Source organism: Pantherophis guttatus, chromosome 7 (assembly GCF_059756535.1).
Source record: "Pantherophis guttatus breed Tessera chromosome 7, ASM5975653v1, whole genome shotgun sequence".
Taxonomy (NCBI): domain Eukaryota; kingdom Metazoa; phylum Chordata; class Lepidosauria; order Squamata; family Colubridae; genus Pantherophis; species Pantherophis guttatus.
The window spans coordinates 24,574,902-24,598,730 of NC_142069.1; the positions used below are offsets into that span (position 1 = coordinate 24,574,902).

General features: G+C 39.6%; 1 protein-coding gene across 2 annotated transcripts in view; it reads left to right on the top strand.

The window, feature by feature from the left end:
- The window catches only part of TXNRD1 (thioredoxin reductase 1), a 61,123-nt gene continuing 37,294 nt past the window's right edge, over window positions 1-23,829 (top strand). The window contains exons 1-4 of one of the 2 annotated variants that reach the window (XM_034403852.3): window positions 1-357; window positions 5,735-5,836; window positions 8,930-9,090; window positions 12,380-12,440. In XM_034403852.3, coding sequence (XP_034259743.2) covers window positions 279-357; window positions 5,735-5,836; window positions 8,930-9,090; window positions 12,380-12,440 — 403 coding nt within the window. In that variant the 5' untranslated portion in view covers window positions 1-278. The remainder of the gene's footprint in view (window positions 358-5,734; window positions 5,837-8,929; window positions 9,091-12,379; window positions 12,441-23,829) is intronic. The other variant, XM_087873794.1, reaches the window with a different exon arrangement.

The following is a 23,829-nucleotide window of genomic DNA, read 5'->3' on the forward strand; positions in this document are numbered from 1 at the left end:
AACTTCATTCTTTCGCTTCAGGTTCTATTCCCATCGCAACCGGCTGGCGACCGTCAAACCCGCTCTGGCTGCCCGCCGGGGTCTGCAAACGCCAAGAGCCGCAAACTTCGCAGACCTCGGGGCTCCTTCCGTTGTTTTTTTTTACAGGACTCTTCCCAGCTCAGGATCAATTGCCACGCGGAGGGAGAGGAGAAAGGAGAGTCTACAGTTCCGGGCACCTGACGTTTCGCTTAGCGGCCAACAGAGATCGCAAGAGGCGGGGAGACAGGAGCCGCGACATGGGCAACTCAGCGGCGAAGGGCAGAGTTGTCGAGCAGGCACCCGAGGAGCAGCGGAGCAGCGCCACGCCCTTCGAAGGTGGGTTGTGCTGGCAGGCGAAGTGGATGCTTACCAGAGCAAAAGAATGAAGTGGGTTAAGCTCCGTGGTTTGGTTGGCTTTTTAGCTGGGCGTGGGGTGTGAATTTAGAACCACTGGCTTTTTTTTTCAAGCCGGTTGTGATTAAATCATAGCTGGCATGATGCTTGAAATCAACTGCGGGCACTATTCACAGGATATACACACTAGCCATGAATGCATGTTCCACGATGCCATTAGTTGACGGGCCAGTGCAGAGTTTTGCAAATTGGGTCCACTAAATTATAGCCATATTAATCACGGGTAAGCGTGATGTGCAAATAGGCCTCCCATTTTACAGACGGTGCTTCAAAGCAAGCTGCTTCTTTATTACTCCACTGCCTCTTTAAAGAAATGTCCTGGGGATCTGGCTCTTTGCCTGATTTCTCCTCCCCACCCGCCTCTGGTCCCTCTGAAAATCTGCCTAAGGAGAAAAAGTTTAGTAAGGAACACTTCTCAGTCTCAAAGCTCTCCGAATCTGTTTCTAATCCAGTGTTATTTTTTCCTCCCAGCACTTTTCCTAAAAAAAACTGCATTTACAGCTACAGCCTCTTTTATGGATGATAAACATCAGTGTCTTGTAGGTACTCTTTCTTTATCTTCCTATTTCCTCTTTTCTCCAAAGAGCCCAACGCAACATAAAATATTACTTTCTCACAACAGGTGGGAAAAAACAAGTGGTTTCTTCTTGATCACAAAGATCAAGAATTTTAGAGTTGATCAAATGATGTTCATGTTGGAATTTCTCACCACTTTTTTCCCATCCCCCATTCTCAGGGTTTGCAGCTCAGCCTAGAGCACAGGTTTGGAAGGAAGAAAATCCCAGAAGGCTGGTTAGAAAGTAAGGCGATTGAATTCAATAAATACAATAACACACTCGGGAGGTAAAAAGGTAGAAAGACAGGTAGCTTTCTTTCTTCCCAAACACATCTGCTGTACTCAAAGCAACAGCACCCTAGTTAGGGACTGGATAGCTACGGTATGGATGCAATGCAACATGCCAAGATCAAAAAGTGAGGTGCACATGCTGCCGTGTTAGAAACCGTTATATATGTCTCATTAATCAAGGCTGGTGCTTTAGTAATTTAGTCTGTTTCGTGACTAAGGCAGGACCTGCCATTTGAGGTTTCTGGGGACCAAGGTTTGTAATCTACCACAAACTTTGGGTATCAACAGTGGTTTCAAATCTATTAGTGTTTTATGTTTAGGCAACTTAGCAACCCACACATTGTGTTTAAAAAGCCATGCCACGTGGTTACTTTGGTGTGTGCATATGTGTTGGCAGCAAACATGCTTCTCAATCAATCTTTTTAGTGCAGCATGGTGTATATGATGCTTCTCCATTGAATAAAGAGTAAAATATAGTATTTTTGTTTAGCGGTGCAAAACTCAGCAGGCCTCCTAAGGGTAAATGGCCTGCCCATTCATTCATCTGATCCTTCCCTCCAAGCTTATTTAGACCTATGGATGAACACACCTTGAGCCCGGTCATTAATTGTTTGCAAATCCATCTAATTCTATTCTATCACTGTAAGAAAATTATTATGAAAGCCTTCTGTCAAAGGCTTTGCTGTTGTTCAGGTATATTATGCTTCTGGTGTTCCTCTGATCTACTCTATTAAAAAAAAAGATGCCCAGGTAAACTGGCATGATTTGTTTCTAACAATTTCATACTACCTCTTGTTAATTGTAGCATGCAGACATGCTGTTTGATAATCTGAGGATGTCACCTGGTATGAAAAGTCTGTGGTTTCCTGGAATTTCTTTCTCCTTCCTGAAGACAATATTTGCTCTTCTCCAACACTCTTGAGACCTTACCAGACCACCAGTTTTCAAAGTTTGCCAACAGTTTACCCACTCTGCTGGTTTTCTTTACTGTCATAAAATATAATTCCTTTGGTTCCAGAGATTAAATTTATTTACATTATCTAACACTCTTATGAGCACCTTTGTTTATCCTAAATTTCAGTTCCCTCATTCACTCAGCAACTTAATGATGCCAGAGTGTAACTTCTCTTCTGGCAGAAGACAAAAACAAAACAAAACAAAACAAGTGGTCCTTGATTTACAACCACAATTGGGATAGGAATTTCCATTGTAAGTCATTGCAGTCATAAGTCGAATTGGACCTGGTGTTATTGCAATTTTTACAGTGGTGGTTAAGCAAATCCAGCTTCTCAATGGCCATTTTTGGCCTTATTTTTGTTGGAAATCATCAAACAAAGGTCACAAATTGCGACCACATGATCGCAGGAGACTACAACCAGTTGCAAGCACGTTCCCATTGGGGTGGTGCAATGGTCATAAAAGTGAGTACAGTTCATCAGTTACATTTTCCCAAGACCTTCATAACTTTGAATGATTGTTAAACAAACAGTTGTAAATTGAGGATTACCTGTAGGATTAAGAAATTCAGTCTTTTCACTATAGTGCATTGCCAGCTAACCTCTTTCTCCTTTGTTTTTCTTTCTGTTTCTAACATACCCAAAGAATCTTCTTTTGTTCTTTTTGTTATCTTCCATTCATTCTGAGCATTAGCATTAGCAATTTCTGCAGATCTTATATTTTTCTTTGATCCCGTGTGTCTCCTTGATGTGCCTCCCTGCATGCCCTTCTTTTTCTTCATCATTTTGGAGAGCTGCATGTGGTGTGAACCTTTGCCCCATAAATTTCTCATACATCACTAAGTCCAAAAATCACACAGCTAATTTTTGAGTGGTTCTTGGTGCTGAGGTTGGTTGGTTGGTTTCTTGCAGATGTTTCATTACCCAAATTAGGTAACATCATCAGTGCTCGTCCGCAATGAAACACAAACATCTGAAAGAAGACCACCAAGCTCAGAGAGCACCAAAGACCCCTAATTTCAACCCTGAGCTACAAATATTCTCCTTTATTGAAGCCATTTTTTAAAAAACAAATTCATGACATGTGAATCCAACCACTTTCTATATTTTCTTTTTAGTGCTGAAGTGCCAAAGTAAAGGTGCAAAGGGCATTTGTTTTACAACTGAGCTGTTTCTAATAGCACAAGTCTACTTGCCCAAATATTCCCAACATATAAGAGCGGTGTGTGTGCTCCAAGATCTTCTATGTTCCAATGAGTGGCAACCAAAAAGCAGAAAGGACCAGAGGGTGCCATATCAAAAAATTTGCAGCAAAACAAGCAGGAATGATTCACCAGTTGTGCGCTCTTGTGCCACATTCAATGTAGGAGAAAAGCCAATAGAATTTTTGCTTAGGGGAAAATAATTCTGCACTCCAGACATGAAGATCGGTCCTAAATGTGATATGTAAGACTCTGTCAGTTATATTTAAGAGATTTTATAACTATATTTGTAATTTTGTTATTGGGCTATGCCCATTTGATTTTCACTTTTTTAAAGATTTGGACTGGGAAATAAAACTTGGGTTAGCAAATATTGCTACCTTGGCCTAGTGGTTTAGCTACCAGACTAAACCATCCTTCATCCTTTTCCTCTTTTGCAGCTACAGTTTTTCTTAATAAGCAGTACAAAGAATGGCCACAAAACATATAAAACCCACAATCTAAATAACAATATGCTTCTTGACTTCCATCTGATTTTGGACAAACATTTAATAACTTTATCCAACTACATTTCTAGGCTTACCTACATTGCACATCCCGAAATATGGGAGACCAAATGCACTCGAAGTATGTGAACCTGGATTAAATCATCCCTTTCAACAGATAATCAGTCTTCATTTGTAATTTTGATTATAAATAGAAAAGCAGATATATAAATGAGGAAAGAAAAGAATTTCAGAAGCTCAGGTATTGAAAGGGTATAACAGGGTGGTATAACCCACCCCTTTCATTTTCGTAGCCTTTAGAAGCATGTCATCTATCAGACCATCCAATGCACAACCTATTTCCTGCATTGAAATAGGACTGCATAGTGGTGGCCTAGTGGTGAAGACACTCACCTCCGAGTTAAGAGTTCAATCCTATGTCACGGTAGATGTTTCTTTCCTAGGGCGCAAAGAAAAAATATATGGTACAAATGCCATGTAGACATCAGGGAGGGCATCCAGCCAGCCAGTAAATGCTCGCTCCATCCAGTTGCCCCGCTTTACCTTGAATAGGGACTGCAAGGGAGATTACATGTCCAGTAAGACATGTAAGAAACCAAGGGACTGTGAATTCTGTCTAGTCCTGCCCTAGTCATGACAGCTGGCTGGGTGACTTTGGACCAGTCAGTCTCTTTCAGCCCAGACCACCTCACAAGGTTGTGGTTGTGGGGAAAAGAGGAAGAGGAAGGAATATTAGATATGGTTGCTGCCATTATTTATAAAAGTAATGAATAGAATAGAATGGAATGGAATGGAATGGAATGGAATGGAATGGAATAGAATAGAATAGAATAGAATAGAATAGAATAGAATAGAATAGAATAGAATAGAATAGAATAGACACACAAGGAATTTGTCTCTAGTGCATAAACTTTCAATGTACATACAAACAACAAAGTGACATAATCATAAGATACCAATAGGAGAAGGTAACTGGAAAGATGAGAAGGATAATAGTAATACAGCCCTACTACACGGGTAAATATCCTTAGCCATAAGATAGTGCTGTGGTGTGGGAATTAGGTGTTCAACAGAGTGATGACATGGGGGGAGAAACTGTCTTTGTGTCTAATGGTTTTGGCATGCAATGTCCTATAGTAGCATCCTGAGGTGAGAAATTGAAACAGTTTATGTCCAGGATGTGAGGGGTCTGCAGTTTTTTTTCTCGGCCTTCCTTCTGACCCTGCAATATACAGGTCTATGGAAGGCAGGCTGGTTGCAATTGTTTTTCCTGCAGTCTTAACTATCTATTGGAATTGGTACTTGCCCTGTTTAGTTGTGCCAAACCAGACAGTTATAGAAGTACAAATGACAGACTCAGTAATTCCTCTGTAGAACGCTATCAGCAGCATAACAGCAGGATACAAGCAAATAAGCAAATACGTTCTGCTTATTTGTCAAATTACTCCTCTGAGGTTTGACTTTGGTGGCTATTACTAACAATGTGTCGTTTTGTAACTGCTAGGGATTTTTTTTTGTTTCCTTCACTGAAAGGAGTTTTCAGAATTTTTAAAGAAAATGCCTTGGAAAAGGAGGGGATTTTTTTTCATGTCAGCATTTAAGTGGTACCTCAAGAAGGAAGCATGAAAGTGCAAAGAGCAGAATTTTGTCGTCCTAATTTGAATAGAAAAGTCTATAATTTAGGCATGTTTATGTCAGTAGGTGCTAGATAAATAAGTCCTAATGTATCAAGCAACAGGAGATAGAAAATTGGCATAAAATATTATTTTTTTCTGATTCAAAACACAGTCATATGCAGATGCTGTCAAGAAACCTTTTGCATAGAGAGCATTCGACTTTTCCCATACGGTGCAAAGCAGAGAGGATACCACGGTGTCAATGAGGAATCAAGTGAGTGCAGATAAAAAGGAGCAGAGCCTTTTTTTTTTAATGAAAAGAGACAGCTGAATTACAACAATATAGTTTAGGTATTATTTTGAAAGTATGACAGATGTGATTGGGTAATTTTCAGATTTAAAACAAAACAGCACTTAATAAATATCCTGTAATTATTTAAATTTAAATAGTATCTATTTAAATTTAAATTATCTAATTTAAATAGTAAATTAATAGTATAAAGAATGTATCTGCCCTCAGTGTGGAAGGGATTGCCACTCTTGAATTGGCCTTTTTAGTCATACTAGATGCTGTTTTAGGATCTCTTTCCAGAGCACAATACCATAGTCTCTTGAGACTGAAGGATGCCAATGAAATAGTATACTACTGTTGGCATTATTGGGACGCGATGGCTCAGTGGCTAAGACGTTGAGCTTGTTGATCGAAAGGTCGGCAGTTCAGTGGTTTAAATCCCTAGTGCCGCGTAACGGGGTGAGCTCCCGTTACTTGTCCCAGCTTCTGCCAACCTAGCAGTTTGAAAGCACGTAAAAAATGCAAGTAGAAAAATAGGGACCACCTTTGGTGGGAAGGTAACAGCGTTCCTTACACCTTTGGCGTTTAATCATGCCGGCCACATGACCACGGAGACATCTTCGGATAGCGCTGGCTCTTCAGCTTTGAAACGGAGATGAGCACCACCCCCTAGAGCCGGAAACGACTAGCACATATGTGCAAGGGGAACCTTTACCTTTTACCTTACTAGGCATTGTCCTGTGCGTTTGAGTTAAAACTCTGTGCAGGGCTATACATTGTGTAGAACATCTAAGATCAGCTGTCCAGCTGCTTATTTAACCTTTTATTTTAAAGTAGGTAAGAGACAATTACCGTATTTTGTCAGGCGCATCAATATTACTCTTGAGTCTTGCCACTTATCCACTTGGCATCCTGGATTTGTTGTGTATGTCTGGAATTTAGGCCAGATTTCCTTGACCCTGATTATCAGAATGACCAGTAGGGGGCACCCAAAGATAGTTCTACTGTCTTTCCACATTTAAATACTGGCAAGTGAGCTAATACACTAAACCATATAAGGAAAGACCATTGATTTCAGGATCCAAAAATCATCCAACCCACTGTTAAACATTTTGAAGAAGGAAAGAACTAGACTTCTTTCTGTAGACTTAATAGTAAGCAGGCAGAAGAGTAGATCAGTCTAGGAACAGGATATTTAGCGGGAAGAAAAATTACAATCACCTCACGAGTGTTATTACTCAAAATCACAGCTGCCCTCACTATTGCCCTCTTTTGATACAAAACATGAACTGTCATTCTGGTTGCTGAAATCCACAAATGGTTTCAGGTACCGATTCAATAGACCAAATCTACAAGTAATATTTTCCCTTGACTCTAAATCTGTCCCTGATCTACCTAGGTATTTACCTAATCAGAACACCAGTTGTTTCAAAGAAACAAAACTGAGCGTATTCTGGAAAAACTGGATTTATTTGGCTGGATCTTGTTCTACCGCTAGGAATGTGTAATTTAGATTGTGAATACTGATAGAAATGTCTCAAGGTTAAAACCTAATTTCTTTAGGTGCACAAAACAACTCAATTAACTTTAATTGGAGCTGCATAACCAAATTCCTATATACCTGTCAGAAGAGAAGCCAGTGGCGACTTTATGGTAATGCTCAGCTGGCTATGATTAATGCATCATGCTTGTATTGTGGTGTTTGGGCCTAAGGGATACATGATACTTTCTGGAGAATGCCCTCATTGTGACATCAAGCTATATTACAGTATCTACTCTGAAAAATTATCTATAATTTTCATCCTTTTCCTCTTTTGCAGCTACAGTTTTTCTTAATAAGCAGTACAAAGAATGGCCACAAAACATATAAAACCCACAATCTAAATAACAATATGCTTCTTGACTTCCATCTGATTTTGGACAAACATTTAATAACTTTATCCAACTACATTTCTAGGCTTACCTACATTGCACATCCCGAAATATGGGAGACCAAATGCACTCGAAGTATGTGAACCTGGATTAAATCATCCCTTTCAACAGATAATCAGTCTTCATTTGTAATTTTGATTATAAATAGAAAAGCAGATATATAAATGAGGAAAGAAAAGAATTTCAGAAGCTCAGGTATTGAAAGGGTATAACAGGGTGGTATAACCCACCCCTTTCATTTTCGTAGCCTTTAGAAGCATGTCATCTATCAGACCATCCAATGCACAACCTATTTCCTGCATTGAAATAGGACTGCATAGTGGTGGCCTAGTGGTGAAGACACTCACCTCCGAGTTAAGAGTTCAATCCTATGTCACGGTAGATGTTTCTTTCCTAGGGCGCAAAGAAAAAATATATGGTACAAATGCCATGTAGACATCAGGGAGGGCATCCAGCCAGCCAGTAAATGCTCGCTCCATCCAGTTGCCCCGCTTTACCTTGAATAGGGACTGCAAGGGAGATTACATGTCCAGTAAGACATGTCATAAAAACAGTTCTATTGGTCTAGTTGTATTTTCCCATATAATGCTTTAAATGTCTTTCCAGAAATATCTACAACCTCATAGTCGTAGACTTTACATTATTAAAAAAAAAGAATAATTTAAAACATTCATATCCCCCATACCAAAAGTTTTAGCCCACTTTGTATCATTGTCTATTTTGGGGGGCCTTTTACTCCTAGTAATGTTAGATATAATTCCATAGCACTGACATTTAGCCTATCTTTAACTTTTTTTTCTTACTTTTTTTTTTTTTGCTGATTAAATTCCCATACTGTGGGTTTTATTCTGAATAAAATTCTCCATCTGGTTTTACAGAAACAAAAAATAATGCATCTAAACCAAACTCTCCCATGCCTTGGCTAGACTCACTTTAATTAGTAGAATCTTTAATTTGCAGTGAAAGTTAACAGTAAACTTCCTTGATACCTAGGCTTCTCTAATCCCTCATATTCCATATATTTTTGGATTTCTCAATCAGTAATTCTGGAAATGGCTGTTGCAATACATCTGGATGGTATTAAATTCAGGAAAAGAGCTGTAATTTAGTTTATTACAATAATAATATTCATTTTTCTTGCAGCCACCAAAAATGCTACAAAGAAGGCATTCCAAATTCATGGCAAAGGAAAAAATGTGGAGGCTGCTATTAATAAGAAAGATTGGAAATTAGCGATCCAGACACTCATTGATGAAAACAATGTCATGATTTTCAGCGATACCACCTGCAAATTCTGTGCAAAGGTAATGCATTTGTTTTCAGGTGCAAAGATGCAGAATGTGTATCTAAATCGGGGGTGGTGAACTATGGCCCTTTTATGATTTGTTGACTTCAACTCCCAGAATTTCTGACCCAACCATGCTGGCTCAGGAATTCTGGGAGTTGAAGTTCACAAGTCATAAAAGGGCCATAAGTCTGTAGACATTCTCAATCATCCAGGTCATGGTTGTCCCAAAGGTGTTTTTTCAGGAGGATAGTGGGGAATGGAAGGATTTATATTCCTTACAGACAGCTAGAAATTTGCATCCTTTTAGAGCAGCGGTCACCAACTGGTGGTCCGTGGACCACTGGTGGTCAGTGAGAAAATTTTGGTGGTCTGCAGAAAAATTATTTGCATTTTTAATATTGCATTAAATCAGGGGTCCTCAAACTACGGTCCCTGGGCCGGATACGTGCAATGAACGTTTGTGTTGCTGCAGAGAGTCTCTCCCTTCGGGGTCTTTTTGTGTGGGTCGGAGGGGGCAGAAAAATTCCAATTTGGGGTCTGCTTCAGCCTCCTGGTGCGGGGCTTTGGGCAAAGGCTGGAGGGAAGCGCCGCTGGTGGCAAAGAGCCAGAAGGCCTCGTTCCAGTGGGACTGCATCATGGCCTGGAACTGGCTGACCATCTCAGCCCGCTGAGCCTTCAGGTGCCGGTACCTGGCCTTGTACTCCCGCAGGACTTCCCTCTGCTTGGAAAGCCTATGCTCGTAGTCCTCAGTGAGGTGCTTGTGCTGAACCTCCTTCTCGGTCAGATCCAATTTGAACTGAGCCAACTGTTTTGCCAGTTTATGGTTACAGACCCCTCCCTTATATAGATCTCAGTGAAATTTATTTCATAAAGATGGAAATTGCACTACAGGTAGTCTTTGACTTACTGTATGACCACAATTGAGTCCAAAACTTCTATTGCTAAGCAAGACCATTGTTAAGTGAGTTTACTTCCATTTTACGATTTTTCCTACCATAGTTTTTAAGTGAATCCCTGCAGATGTTATATCAGTAAAACGATTTTTAAACAAATCTGAATTCCCCATTGAGTTTGCTTGTCAGAAGGTCACAAAAGATGATCACATAACCCTAGGACACTGCAACTGTCATAAATATCTGCCAGTTGCCAAGTGTCACATGACCACAGGGATACTGCAATGGTCAGAAGTGTGATAAGTCCTAAGTCACTTTTTTCAGTGCCATGGTACCTTTGAACGGTCACTAAACGAATGGCTGTAAGTTGAAGACTATCAGGAAGGAAAAATATTTTCATTCGCTTATTAAATTAATAAGAAAGATCCAATGAATGTGGGAGATGTTTTCTAAGTAGTATACAATTAGACTGTACCACCAGTCATTTTCATCTATTTATTTTATTTCACTAAAATAGGTGGAATTCCAGTTTAATTATCTTAGAGGAGACCCATAAATTAGATTTATGTGCGTTTTCATTTATTTCAGTGATTGTATCTCTCCCTTTAAACCCAATCCTGAAGCTGCAATCTGTTGAGCTAAACATCTTCACTTTAATTCAAATTAAATGAATATATTTTAAATAAAACCTACATCCTCAGCGCTATTTATGCTGATCCAACTCAGGTGACTGGGAAGGAAGGAACCAGGGGAGCGCCAACCCGCTTCAGCAGACTGCCTGTCGTAATCTGAGAATTAAAAGGACAATATGAAAAGATCAATTCCTAGAAAAGAAATTCCACGATTTCAATGTCACTGCAAAGGCAAAAGGCCACTCCCCTCTTTGCGAGTCTATGATAATTCGCCACGGCCAACTCACTGCAGGACAAAAGTTACAGTAATATTAAAGAACGAATGGAATAGAATCATTAAAGAAAGGATGCAAAAAGAGGGAAGGAATGAAATGTGAATGGCAAAAATTAAAATATTTTTAAATTTTATTTTAAATAATTAAATAGAATTGTTAAATTTCCCCGCAGTAGGTTGCCCCACAGTGAATTGGCTATGGCGAATTGTCCTGCAGCAAGTTGGCCATGGTGAGTTGGCCATAGCAAGTTGGCCATGGCAATTTGGCCACAGTGAGTTGGCTGTCCCATTCCACCTCTTTCCATATGGCATTCAATTGATGGGCTACCTACATGTGGCTCTGAGTGCCCTTACTTGGAGGGCCCTGTGTGGCATTCAAAAATATTAGATATGGCCACTAAAAGTTGTTTCCATTTGTGAGGTTTTGTGAAAGGAGAGAAACCTTCTGAAGTATAGGGCCAGAGAGGAACATACAGTAACTGTATTTGATTTATCTATTTACTTAAAGTACTGTATTTTTCGAAGTATAAGATGCACCGGACTATAAGACGCACCTATCTTTTTTGGTAAGGAAAAGAAGAAAAAGAAATCTCCCTCTGCCTCTGAACAATTTTGCCTCATTGCAGCAAGGGAAAGCTTGATTTGCACAAGGGAAAAAAAATCTGCTCCAGCAATTTTCTTCCTTGCAGCAAGCAGCAGAGCCCTACGCAAAACAGCTGAGACCAAATCAGCTGAGAGTCAGGAGGTCGCTCTAATCAACTTGTGCTAATTAGGCTGAGGTGAAGCGGAAAGGAGCTGTTTTTTCTTGCTGTTTACTGTAAGGAGGTAACTGCTGGTGGACAGAGGCTAAAGAGGGGGGGCAGTGGGTGGGTGGGGCTACATTCGGTGTATAAGACACACCTAAATTTTCATCCTCTTTTAGCAGTGGTGGGATTCAGCCAGTTCGTACCACTTCGGGAGAACCGGTTGTTAACTTTCTGAGCAGTTTGGTGAACTGGTTGTTGGAAGAAATCATTCCAACACCATCACCCTATTGGGGGTTCCAACAACTTGTGACCCAAAGGAGTGGGGAAAGAGTATTTAATGTTAATTAAATATGAATTTCATGAAACTTATGCAGTACCATCCTTAACATACAACTAAGAAGCCAAACATGATCCCTAGTAAAAGTTGTGGATTTTGTTATTCTAAACAGCAGGCTCACACAATTTTCTTTATAAAACCTATGCTACAATATCTTACAATATAAAAACATGTTTTAAAAGAAAGGCAACTATGGTCATCATTTCCAAAGCTATATTTAAGCAATAGCTTTAGTTAGTAAACTTGCATGGCATACAGACTTTTGAGTTCTATTTAACACTTCATCAAGAAAAATGGTGCAAGAGAAGAAGAAATTGCTGTTGTTCTCATTGTATATTGATTATAATATTAACCCGCAAAATGGGAGGGTATGTTTTAAAAATTCTAGTTGCTAATCTTAATGAAATGTTGTGCTTTATGTAGGTGAAGGATCTGTTCAAGTCCATGGATGTTTCTTATTTCGTTCTTGAACTTGACCAAATTGGTAAGATTATTCATATTCAAGTATCATTATACTTAAATAAAAATTTCTATCCTAATGTCCTTCATATATGTTAGGTCATCCTCTTCCATAAAAAAATCTTGTTTAACATGTTTTGAAGGCCATCACATGGAAAAATGAATGTAAATGCAACACTAAGAGCCTTGGTAGTACAGTGGTCTAAGGCACCCTGTTATTAAGCTAGTTATTAAGACCAGCTGCCTGCAATTACTGCAGGTTTGAATCTCGCCAAGGCTCAAGGTTGACTCAGCCTTCCATCCTTTCTAAGGTAGGTAAATTGAGGACCCAGTTGTGGGGGCAATAAGCTGACTTTGTATAAATATACAAAAGGATGAAGGCTATTGCTGAGCACATTGTAAGCCACCCTGAGTCTCCGGAGAAGGGTGGCATATAAATCAAATTAAAAAAAAAAACAAAAAAAAAACACTAAGGCCAGACTGCCCATTTTCTCAAACTGAAGGATTAATTTTTCATTCAAAGTGAGAATGATGAGCACTCAAGACATACAGACTTGAGTTACACATCATGGTAGGTCATCTGACTTAAAAAATGGTTAGTGGAACAAGATGCATTCATCTGGATTCATATAAAAGGCAAGCTATTAAGTATAATAACTGGGTTTATACAACACGTTAAGTCAAAATTAAACACAGTAAATCACTATGATTTAGCCTGATAAGCCAGCGTAAATATATGGGAGAAGCTAATTTTCTAGTTGTTGCTGTACTACAACATTCAGATGTCAGCCAAAAGGGCCATTAGTGAGAAATGCTGAAAGTTGTACTTCAGCATCATCTGTTGAGCCAATATGTTTATACAAAGGGGTAATCTTTTTCAAGATTTTTGTGATAAAGAGATGGTGTTATTCCTCTTGTAACTGTTCATAGTTAAAAAGATTAATTGAAAGAAGTGAACTTTAACATCTATACTAAAATCAAGAGAGTGTTTCTTTTATAATAATATTCCTTTTTGGGTGATTTGAAGCCAAAAGAGAAAAGGGGAGAAAGAGAATGAGAGAGAGAAAGCAATATCCAAGGGCCAAGCAAGTGTGATGCAGTAATACAAGCAGTTAAGGAAAACAGTTTTTTTGGTTGCTTCTGAGAGGGAATTAGAGTGAACACTCAGACAGTGTAATGGTATGTGGGAATGACCTTGGAGAGAGAAGGAAGAGCCATAGACCAGGACAGGGGTGTCAAACTCAAGGCCCGTGGGCCAGATCCGGCCTGCAGAGTGCTTAGATCTGGCCCGTGGGGCTGCCCTGGGAACAGCGAAGGACTGGTCCGTGATGCCTCTGCCAGGAAAAACGGAGCTCGGGAGGACCGCATGTGCCCCCCTGAGCTCCGTTTTTACTGGCAGAGGGCTGCAGGAGGCTGTCATGGCCAAAAATGGAGCTTGGGGGGAGCATGCGTGGCCCTCCTGAACTGTTTTCTCTGGCAGAGGGCTGCAGGAGACCGTTGCAACCGAAAATGGACATCGAGCTGGCCATGCCCACCCTGGCCAGTCCCCCCAGCCCAGCGGAGGTCAAACACAACCCTGATGCGGCCCTCAATGAAATCGAGTTTGACACTCCTGGACTAGGCAATGGTTATATAAGAGGTAGCTGAGCCTGGGGGCATGGCAGATGTCTTAAAAGAGACCCTCCCTGGTTTCTTGAACTGAAGAGGCCACGGAGGAGAAATGTCCTCTTAGCCTTGCAAGCTTTTGTTAATGTTACCTTACAATAAAGATACAGAGCAAGTACTTCTGGGTGTGCTTCTTGTCTGAACTACGTCTCAAGGCTGACAGACAGGATCAAATGGATTCATTAAGTCATCTTCACTCTGTCCACCGCCATCTTAAAAATTACATCACCCAAAAAAGGATTTTTTTACTTAAAAAAATATTGAATATAGGTAGTCCTCAATGTACAGCTTTTAGTGACCGTTCGAATTTACAACGGCTCCGAACAAAGTGACTTGTGACCATTTTTCACATTTACAGCCATTGCAGCATCCCCCTGGTCACATGATCAAATTCAGGCACTTGGCAACTGGCAGGTATTTATGACAGTTGCACTGGGGTCATGTGATCATCGTTTATAACCTTCCTAACTGGTTTCTGACAAGCAAAGTCAATTGTGTATAGGGAGGGGGAGCCAGATTCACTTAATGATTCACTTCACTAGTGTCTCACTTAATGAGACACTAAGCAAGTGTCTTGCTTAGCAACAGACATTTTGGCCTTGATTCAGGTTATAAGTTGAAGACTACCTGTATTGGCAATATCATGTTTTGTTGCTCAGAAGGTCATATGTGGAGAGCCAGCTAGGCCCTCATCTTCTGAAGAGAAGGAATTCTACTCTTTGAGAAAGACACGGGAGAAAGTTCCTCTTACGGGCCTTTGGTTTAATGCTAGTTCAGAAAGGGAGGAGTCTCCTCTGAGGAACAAATGACTATTTAAGCCAGGGGTCCCCAAACTTGGCAGCTTTAAGACTTGTGGACTTCAACTCCCAGAATTCTCCAGCCAGCTAGAGCCAGCTGGCTGGAGAATTCTGGGAGTTGAAGTCCACAAGTCTTAAAGCTGCCAAGTTTGAAGACTTCTGATTTAAGCAGTGACTCAGGTGGCATGACTGCCATGTTAAACTCTTCCTGCATAGCAGTTTTGGTGGCATGACATTCAGGCCGAGGTTACTTCTTCAGCTTTTGACCTGAGATAGTGAAGAAACTGGTTCAGGACTCATGATATTAGGCCAAGTTCCAGCCTTAGCCCTGAAGGTGCCTCATGAAGCCCAGGGTGCTATAATTAGATGCTGTGCTAATTACAGACAGTCTGAGCAGGATTAATGAGATGGTGGTGGTGGTGGTGGTATGATTTTAATCAACAGCTGAAATGCTGACTATATATATATATATATATAAATGTGCCAGCTTTTTCTTTATATGGATTTCCCTCCATTTTATTTTCTGGATGTCAGTAGCTGTCCCCAATTCTGGTGCTCTTTGAATGTATTGAATTACTAATTTGATTATCCACGCAGGCTAAAAAGTTGAAAGAAGTTGATGGCCAGAACATGTGGAGGCGAATGCAACTAGATACAAATGTTCAACCAGAGGCTCAAAAACCAGTTTATGTTTTAGAGTAGGAACTAGACAAATAAGGTTATCAAATAGCCAGTACACCTTTATACGATCTCTTAAACCTTAGGACATCATGTTGCAAATAGTAGTTGCTAGAAATACTAGGTAGGATACCATGCTTAAGGTGTGTGTGTGTGTGTATGTGTGCATGCATGCGTGAGATTTTCCTCAGCCACTTGATCCAGGAGGATCTTCTTGCAGTTTTAAGAACTTTTGTTGTAAAGGCTGAAGTTCAGCTACCTATTTTTGATCCAAAAGACCTTTCCTAGTAAATGAAATTGAGAACAGAAATAGGAAGTACAGTACAGAAATTGCTCAATTGTTTCAGAGTGCTAATATTATCAGGCAGGAAACGCCTTAAAGGGAAAAGAATTCACACACAGCAGTACAGAACACACTTCTTTAGTGAGCACCTTTGATAAATTATTTTTGCACTGTCATGCTGCCACTGGCAGTTTGCACAATGCATAGGGGTGGCACTGTGAAAATTCCACACTAGGCTGTCACAGCATTTCTACGCAGGAACATATTTTATGGGGAGAGGTGAAACATTTTATTTAAAATTGTTTCACAGGAAAGTTCTTCAGATAAATAACAAAAAACCCGATATATACTTCTAAGAAGGATTTAAAATCCAGGCCGTTGAAATAGCCTTAGACATAAAGCCTTAGTTTTGTTATTGTTGTTGTTGTATTTATCAGAAAAATTTACTGTACTTTTTAAAAGGTATGTGTGCATGTGTGTGTATGAATGACATTATTACAGTCTCACAAAATGTTATTAACTTCTTATTTAGTAACTGGTATGCTGATGAAACCAGTTATACATCTCTAGACTGGCCCGAACATTTGATTGTTGTCAAGAACTCTTCCTAGTGCCCGAAGGCTGTGAGGGTCAGGATCAGGGGTATCAAATTCGCGTTGTCATGGCTGTGTCACGTGAGATATCGCGACTTTTCTCCCCTTCGCTAAACCGGATGTGGGTGTGGCCAGCACGTGACACGTCTGGGCTGCGGGCCGCGAGTTTGACACCCCTGGTCTGGATAAAGGAGAAAAAGCTTCAGCTCAATCCTGGCAAGGCTGAGTGGCTGTGGATTTTAAGGTTTTCTGGTTCTCAGGATTTTCCATCTTTAACTCTGGCTGGAGATGTATAAGTAGTCCTTGATGTAGTGACTGTTGGAAATTACAACAGCACTGAAAAAAGTGATCGTTTTTCACACTTATGACCATTGCAGCATCCCCATAATCATGTGATCAAAATTCAGATACTTGGTAACTGACTCATATTTGTGACGGTTGCTGTGTTCTGGGGTCATGTGATCCCCTTTTGCGACCTTCTGACAAGCAGTGAAGCCAGATTCACTTAACAACCATGTGACTAATTTAACTACTGCTGTGGTTCATTTAACAATACAGGTCATAAAATGGGATGAGAAAGGTCGTAAATGGGGACAAAACTTACTTAATGGTCTCACTTAGCAACAGAAATTTTGGACTTTATTGTGGTCGTAAATCAAGGACCACTTTTATATCCTTGGCCAGAGTTGGTACACTGTTTTAGGGTCATCATGAATCTCAGCTCCTGCTCAGTGTATATAAATAGATTAATGAGAGAATTTTAAATATTAAAGATGTCATTGTGATGTTGAATTATATACTAAAACTTTATCAGGAATTATGGCTGTATTGTGCTGGGGGTGGAGGTGGAAGTAGCTAAAGGAATTATATTGAGATTTGGGAAAAGTTAACATTATTCCAGATGTTAAGGAATGGCTTTTAGAAATGCATGATTCTCCTAACTTGGAAAAGGCAACATTTCCTACTAATCAAAGGAAAAATCTATATGCACTATTTGCCAAAGCTTTTATGATACTTTTCAATCATTTTCATCATATATTTTGCATTGATCGTACTGTAGTATTATATGGTATAAATTAGTAAGACAGTGACTATTCATATGTTTAATATCTGATTTTAATAACTAAGTTTTTAATATACATTTTATGAGTTTTTTTCTTTTCATTATTAAAAAAAATCCTTTTAAAAACCTCTCTGGGAGGGGACTCCATTTTTTTTTTTCATTTTAAAGATTATTATATTTAGCTGTTGTTCTTTTTTTGTCTTCTGGAAATATTCTGTATTTTATAAAATACAATGAACATTACAAAACCAGACAAATCCTGAAGACCTGGCTGTTTCCCCGGGCATTTGGATCAGGTGATTAGATGAGCTTTGCTGTGCTTTTTTCCGCTGTGAGTCTGGTTATTGTTTGTCTTTAGATGCCTGAGGTTATGTCATGGGGTTTGTGTGTGTGTGCGCGTGTGTGCGCGGACGCATATGTATGTGTAAGTGTGTGTGTGTGTGTTTCCAATCCTTACATGCAAGCCAGTGACTTGTATGAGATGGGAGTCTTTATAAATCATATAAATAAACTAAATAAACAAATAACACCATACCACCATCCTCGGCCCAGCATGTTTTTTTGATGATACAAAGATGGTTACCTCTCTCATCCACAATTAAATTCTGGAGGAGGCCAGCTTTATTTCAGCTTTATAGACTTCTTTATTGGCCAAGTATGATTGGACACACAAGGAATTTGTCTTTGGTGCATATGTTCTCAGTGTACATAAAAAGACAACATACATTTGTCAAGAATCATAAGATACAACACTTAATGATAGTCATAGGGTACAAATAAGCAATCAAATCATACTAGGAAACAATATAAATCATATGAATACAAGCAACAAAGTTACAGTCATGCAGTCATAAGTGGGAGGAGATGGGTGATAGGAACGATGAGAAGATTAATAATAATAGTAATGCAGACTTAGTGAATAGTTTGACAGTGTTGAGGAAATTATTTGTTTAGCAGAGTGATGGCATTCGGGAAAAAATTGTTCTTGTGTCTAATTGTTCTGGTGTGCTATAGCGTTGTTTTGAGAGTAGGAGTTGAAACAATTTACGTCCAGGATGCAAGAGGTCTGTAAATATTTTCATAGCCCTCTTTTTGACTCGTGCTGTGTACAGGTGCTCAATGGAAGGCAGGTTGGTAGTAATTGTTTTTTCTAAAGTTCTAATTATCCTCTGAAGTCTGTGTCTGTCTTGTTGGGTTGCAGAACCAAACCAGACAGTTATAGAGGTGCAGATGACAGACTCAGATATGACGATGCATTAAGTAGCAACTCCTGGAAGCCAGAATTTCTGGTGTCCTGGTTAACTGACTTTGGGTCATAGCAGAAAGGTCTGGAAGACAATAGTGATACTAAATACTAAGGTTGCCTTCCCCAAGAATGGTGCACCCTCTGTCTCCCACCATATCTCCCTCTATCCATCCCCATCCTATTAGTTTACCTGCCCCTTCTCACCACTCCCCAATCTCCCCCAACCCTAGCTGTTCCACCCTCATTGCCAAAGGCTCCATCACTCCATCCAGCATATCAACCGTGCAGACAGAGATGAGCACCAAACTCAGAGAGGCTTCTGCCTCGCCCTCAGCACTCCTTATGCCTAAACTAAGGAGTGCTGAGTAGCACCAGCTACTTTATCACTCTCTTCCATGAACTTGCATCAACTTACAACCAGTGGTGAAATGTAAAATTTGTTACTACCGGTTCTGTGGGCGTGGCTTGGTGGGGGGTATAATGTGGGCATGGCCAACTTTTTTTTAAAAAAAACTTTTAAAACCATTTTTTTCTGCAACCTTTTTGGCCAAAGAGGTTGTAAAAAATGCTTTTGAAAGCCTCTGACGATCCCAGCTGAGTTGCCTGATCGGCAGAGGCTTTTTTTTTTTTAAAAAAATTCTTCTACAACCTCTTTGGCCAAAGAGGTTATAAAAAAAAAAAAGACTTTTAAAAGTCTTTGCCGATCAGGCAACTCAGCTGGGATCGTCAGAGGCTTTTAAAAACATTTTTTTCTACAACCTCTTCAGCTGAAGAGGTTGTAAAAAATGTTTTAAAAAACCTCTGACGATCCCAGCTGAGTTGCCTGATCGGCAGAGGCTATTTTTTTTTTACTTTTAAAAGCATTTTTTTAGCCGAAGAGGTTGTAGAAAAAATGCTTTTAAAAATAAAAAAAAAGCCTATGATGATTGTGCGGCTCAGCATGGGAGGGCAGGGATTTTTGCTACCGGTTCCCCGAACCACCCGCCTCCATCGCTACCGGATTGGGTGATCTGGTCCGAACCGGGAGCATTTCACCCGTGCTTACAACCCTAACCAAAATAGAAAAAGGGAACTGAATGGAAAGGATTTTGTTACTCTGCAAGATGGAACAAAAGAACCAGGTGTGGATATCGTTGAAATTGGCAAAAGGGCTACACAATCCTGGTCAAGTTAAGCCAAAATAGTGCAAAAGTATCCCAGCAAACCAAAAAGAACAAGACAAAACTCCAAGTTACACCAAGGGTAGTATAGAGATGGCTCTATACTATAAATTTAAAAGCCTACATTATTTTTTTCCCCTGCCATTATATACTAGTCAGAATGCCCTAGTTATAAGGCAGAGAGCTGAAAGTTATTGTAGGTTCAAAACAGAAGTATGCTTTTATGTGAGAATTATGTGATACATTGGGCAGCCTGGAATACTGAGGGATGTACTCCCCCATTTTGCAATTGCTATACATATGCCACTGAAATTTTGGGGGGGGGGGAATTGCCATGGGTTTTTTAAAAAGAAAAAATAAGAGTGGAAATGAATGTGTGAAACTTCCCTTTAGTCCCGTCTCTGTCTTTCAATATGAATGCCTCTAAATTGTTCAACCCTGCTGTGTACAAACACAGCATTGCAGATCAGTTCACTTGGTGATGTTAAACAAACCAAGAGTTTTTAGTCTTTCAGTTAAAAAATGGAACTCATTTAAAACTGTTCTACTTTGCCAGCTTGCACTTCAGTAAGAATGATTTGAGATAATGACTGTGGAATGCTTTAAATTTAAAGCTTAAACACACATGGAATGTTGCTATCTATCAATCTTATCTATCCAGGGGTTTTGGTAGGGAGAGATTAAAAAATGATGCCCCCCCCTCCACCTTGCATTTGAAGCCTGACCATTTTTTACACGTAGTGCAATGCAGAAAAAGGACTGAGGCTTGGATCTCATGGCTGTGACTGCCATCCTGACTTTTTTGACCATCTATGCAACTGTCATTTCACAATGCACTGTAAGAATTGCCATAATAATAATAATGGAAATGCCTATATAGGTAGCCCTCGATTTACAACTATTTGTTTAGGGACCATTCAAAGTTACAACAGCACTGAAAAAAGTACTGGTCCTCACGCTTACAATTGTTCATTCCCCCAGTCATGTAATCAAAATGAGTGCTTGGCAGCCATCCTATATTTACAATTGTTGCAGCCTCCCAGGGTCATTAAATCATCATTTGTGACCTTCCCAGTTGGCTTCTAACAAGCAAGGTTAATGGGGCGGGGGGGGGGAGGTGGATTCGCTTAATGGCTGTGTGATTCACTTAACACTGCAGTGATTTGCTTAACAACCATGGCAAAAGTCATAACATCGAGTATACTTAACTGCGCACTTTAAGAATGGAAATTCTAGTCCTAATTGCAGTTTTAAGCTGAGGACTACCGTAGTGGCCAAAATTGTGGAAACCTTTTGGGAAAAGTGTATTTTTGAGGTTTGATGGCTAATAACACTTTTTTGGGGGAGTTTCAATATAATCATATTCCACTGCTGGAATGGCCTGGGAATAGCCCAGACATTAACCCAATTGAAAAATCTATGGAGCCGACTAAAGAAATTTGTTAGTCAGAAGCGACTCAGCAATAAAACTCACTTAATAAAAGCAATCATTCAATCTTGGCTTTTATTTATTTGTTTGTTTGTTTGTTTGTTTGTCATATTTCTATGCCGCCCACTCTCCAAGGACTTTGGGCGACTTACACCAAAGACGGTATACTAAATAGCATATTGCCCCCAACAATCTGGGTCCTCATTTTACCCACCTTGGAAGGATGAAAGGCTGAGTCAACCTTGAGCCGGTGAGATTTGATCCGCTGATCTGCTGAACTAGCAGTCAGCTGAAGTAGCACTCTAACCACTCTGCCACCTCGACTGTTCACATTATAACAGCTGCAGAACTAAAAGACTTGGTTCACTCCATGGGAAGACGTTGTAAGGCTGTAACTGATGCTAAAGGTTACTCAACTATTAACTGACATGGTGATATTTTTTGTATATCTCATTTTTTCTACGTTTCACTTTTCTTCTTCATACTGAAACTGCTATTCTAATAGCAAATCCTTCATAAAAGTTATTACATTAGATTCTTGATTAAATTATCTTTCCATTGATATATAATTTTATGGTACTACTCAAAAAAAAAGTGATGTTACCGTGTTCCCCCAAAAGTAAGAACCAACAGGAAAACAAGTCCTAGCATGATTTTTCAGGATGCTCGTAATATACTGTAAGCCCTATCCCCAGAAAATAAGCCCTAATGCGTCTTTTGGAGCAAAAATTAATACAAGACCAGGTCTTATTTTTGGGAAAACACGATATTAGTTAGTTTTAGAAAATACATATTTCCCAAAAGGTTTCTACAATTTTGGCCACTACTGTAACTGTATGTTCCTCCTTTCTTATATTTATGGGATAAATGAAGTTGTGTCCTTTTGATCTGGGAGCTGGCTACTGTTATAAGCATTTTTTGTTTTGTTTTGTTTTTTTGTTTTTTCATACAGCTGCTGGCAGAGCTGGCCCAGTTCAAAACAGAATTGCAGTTCAAAACAGAATAGCATGATTAAAAACCTTCATACAGTGTAGTGCTTTATATCCCTGTGTGTCTTCCTCTGTTCTGCAATTTCAGGAAGGTGACAGAAAATTGCTTAATTAAAACAAGTTCATTGAGTGTACAAATATTTGCCAGTTGTAAAACTGTTTACATAATGTGAAGCTTTATATGTTTCCCATCTCCTGACTTGGCCACCAATAGTTGAAAGTAACTTCCTTTTAGCAATTTGAAGTTAAAAATCACCCTATGGATGAAATTGATTTATACTAAAGTTGTGGATCTCATATAAAAGTTCCAGTTGTAGAAAATAATTTTCTAAACAATAACTCAGATGAAGACTACCAGCAGCACAATGATTTTCTTCATTTGATGTGTACATATGTATCCAGCAGATTAAACTGAGATTAAGCCACAGGAGAAACAGCCCCTGTAGCAAGGAAAAAGAATGTTTGGAGTCACAGGATCTCATTCCTAGCTTGAGTGTCTTGAATTTTCTCAAAAAAATGGAGCCAAGGAAAAAAGATTTTCTTTTTACCACATCCTGTACTGGGGGATAAACAGTCACAAACAATCCATTCACCAGAAGCCAGCTGGTAAGGTTTTCTTCCTGACACTTCCCTGATCTACCCCACCCTGTAATCTACCCCAAACTTACTACTTTTGCCCCTTTGTCTGGTTGGATTGCATCACCCAGTGTGTTTGCTTTCTGTAAATGGCTGTTGGACCTGGAAGCATTCTTAGAAAATGAAAGGTATGGTAGAAGCTTCCTATTTTAATTTTTTTTTACATTTGTAATTAGAGAGGAATAAATATATAATCATCAACAAAGCATCCTCCTCCTATCACCTATGATACATCATCAGGAGTGGAGGTGTCCGTGTCCATGTGTCCGTCCATGTGTGTGTGTGTGTGTGTGTGTGTGTGTGTGTGTAAGATGTTAGCCACAATATTCTGATTGACAAACGTAGTTGGGGGCTGGACTTTAACAGTGTGATTGCAGCTTCCATTTTAACTTCTTTAACCTTCTCTGGATGTCCCAAAGGCATATTTGGTGTTCAGGATTATTCCATAATGCTAACTAACTAATACTAGCATATTCCAAGGCATCTATCCCTTTAATACATTTTATACTACAGTTCATCTTTGTATCCAGGATAACGTATAATTAATTTGTACATTTTTTTCCCCTCTGTCAGCCTCCCGTGCATCAGCTGGGAGGGCTGCATGGACAATCAGCAGTACAGGTAGTCCTTGACTTACGACCACAGTTGAGCCCAAAATTTATGTTGTTAAGTGAGAATTTGTTAAGTGAGTTTTGCCCCATGTTACAACCTTTCTTGCCACGGTTGTTAAGTGAATCATTACAGTTGTTAATAACATTGTTGTTAAACGAATCTGGATTCTCCATTGACTTTGCTTGTCAGAAGGTCACAAAAGCTGATCACCTGATCCCTGGACACTGCAAACTTCATAAATATGAACCAGATGCCAAGCATCC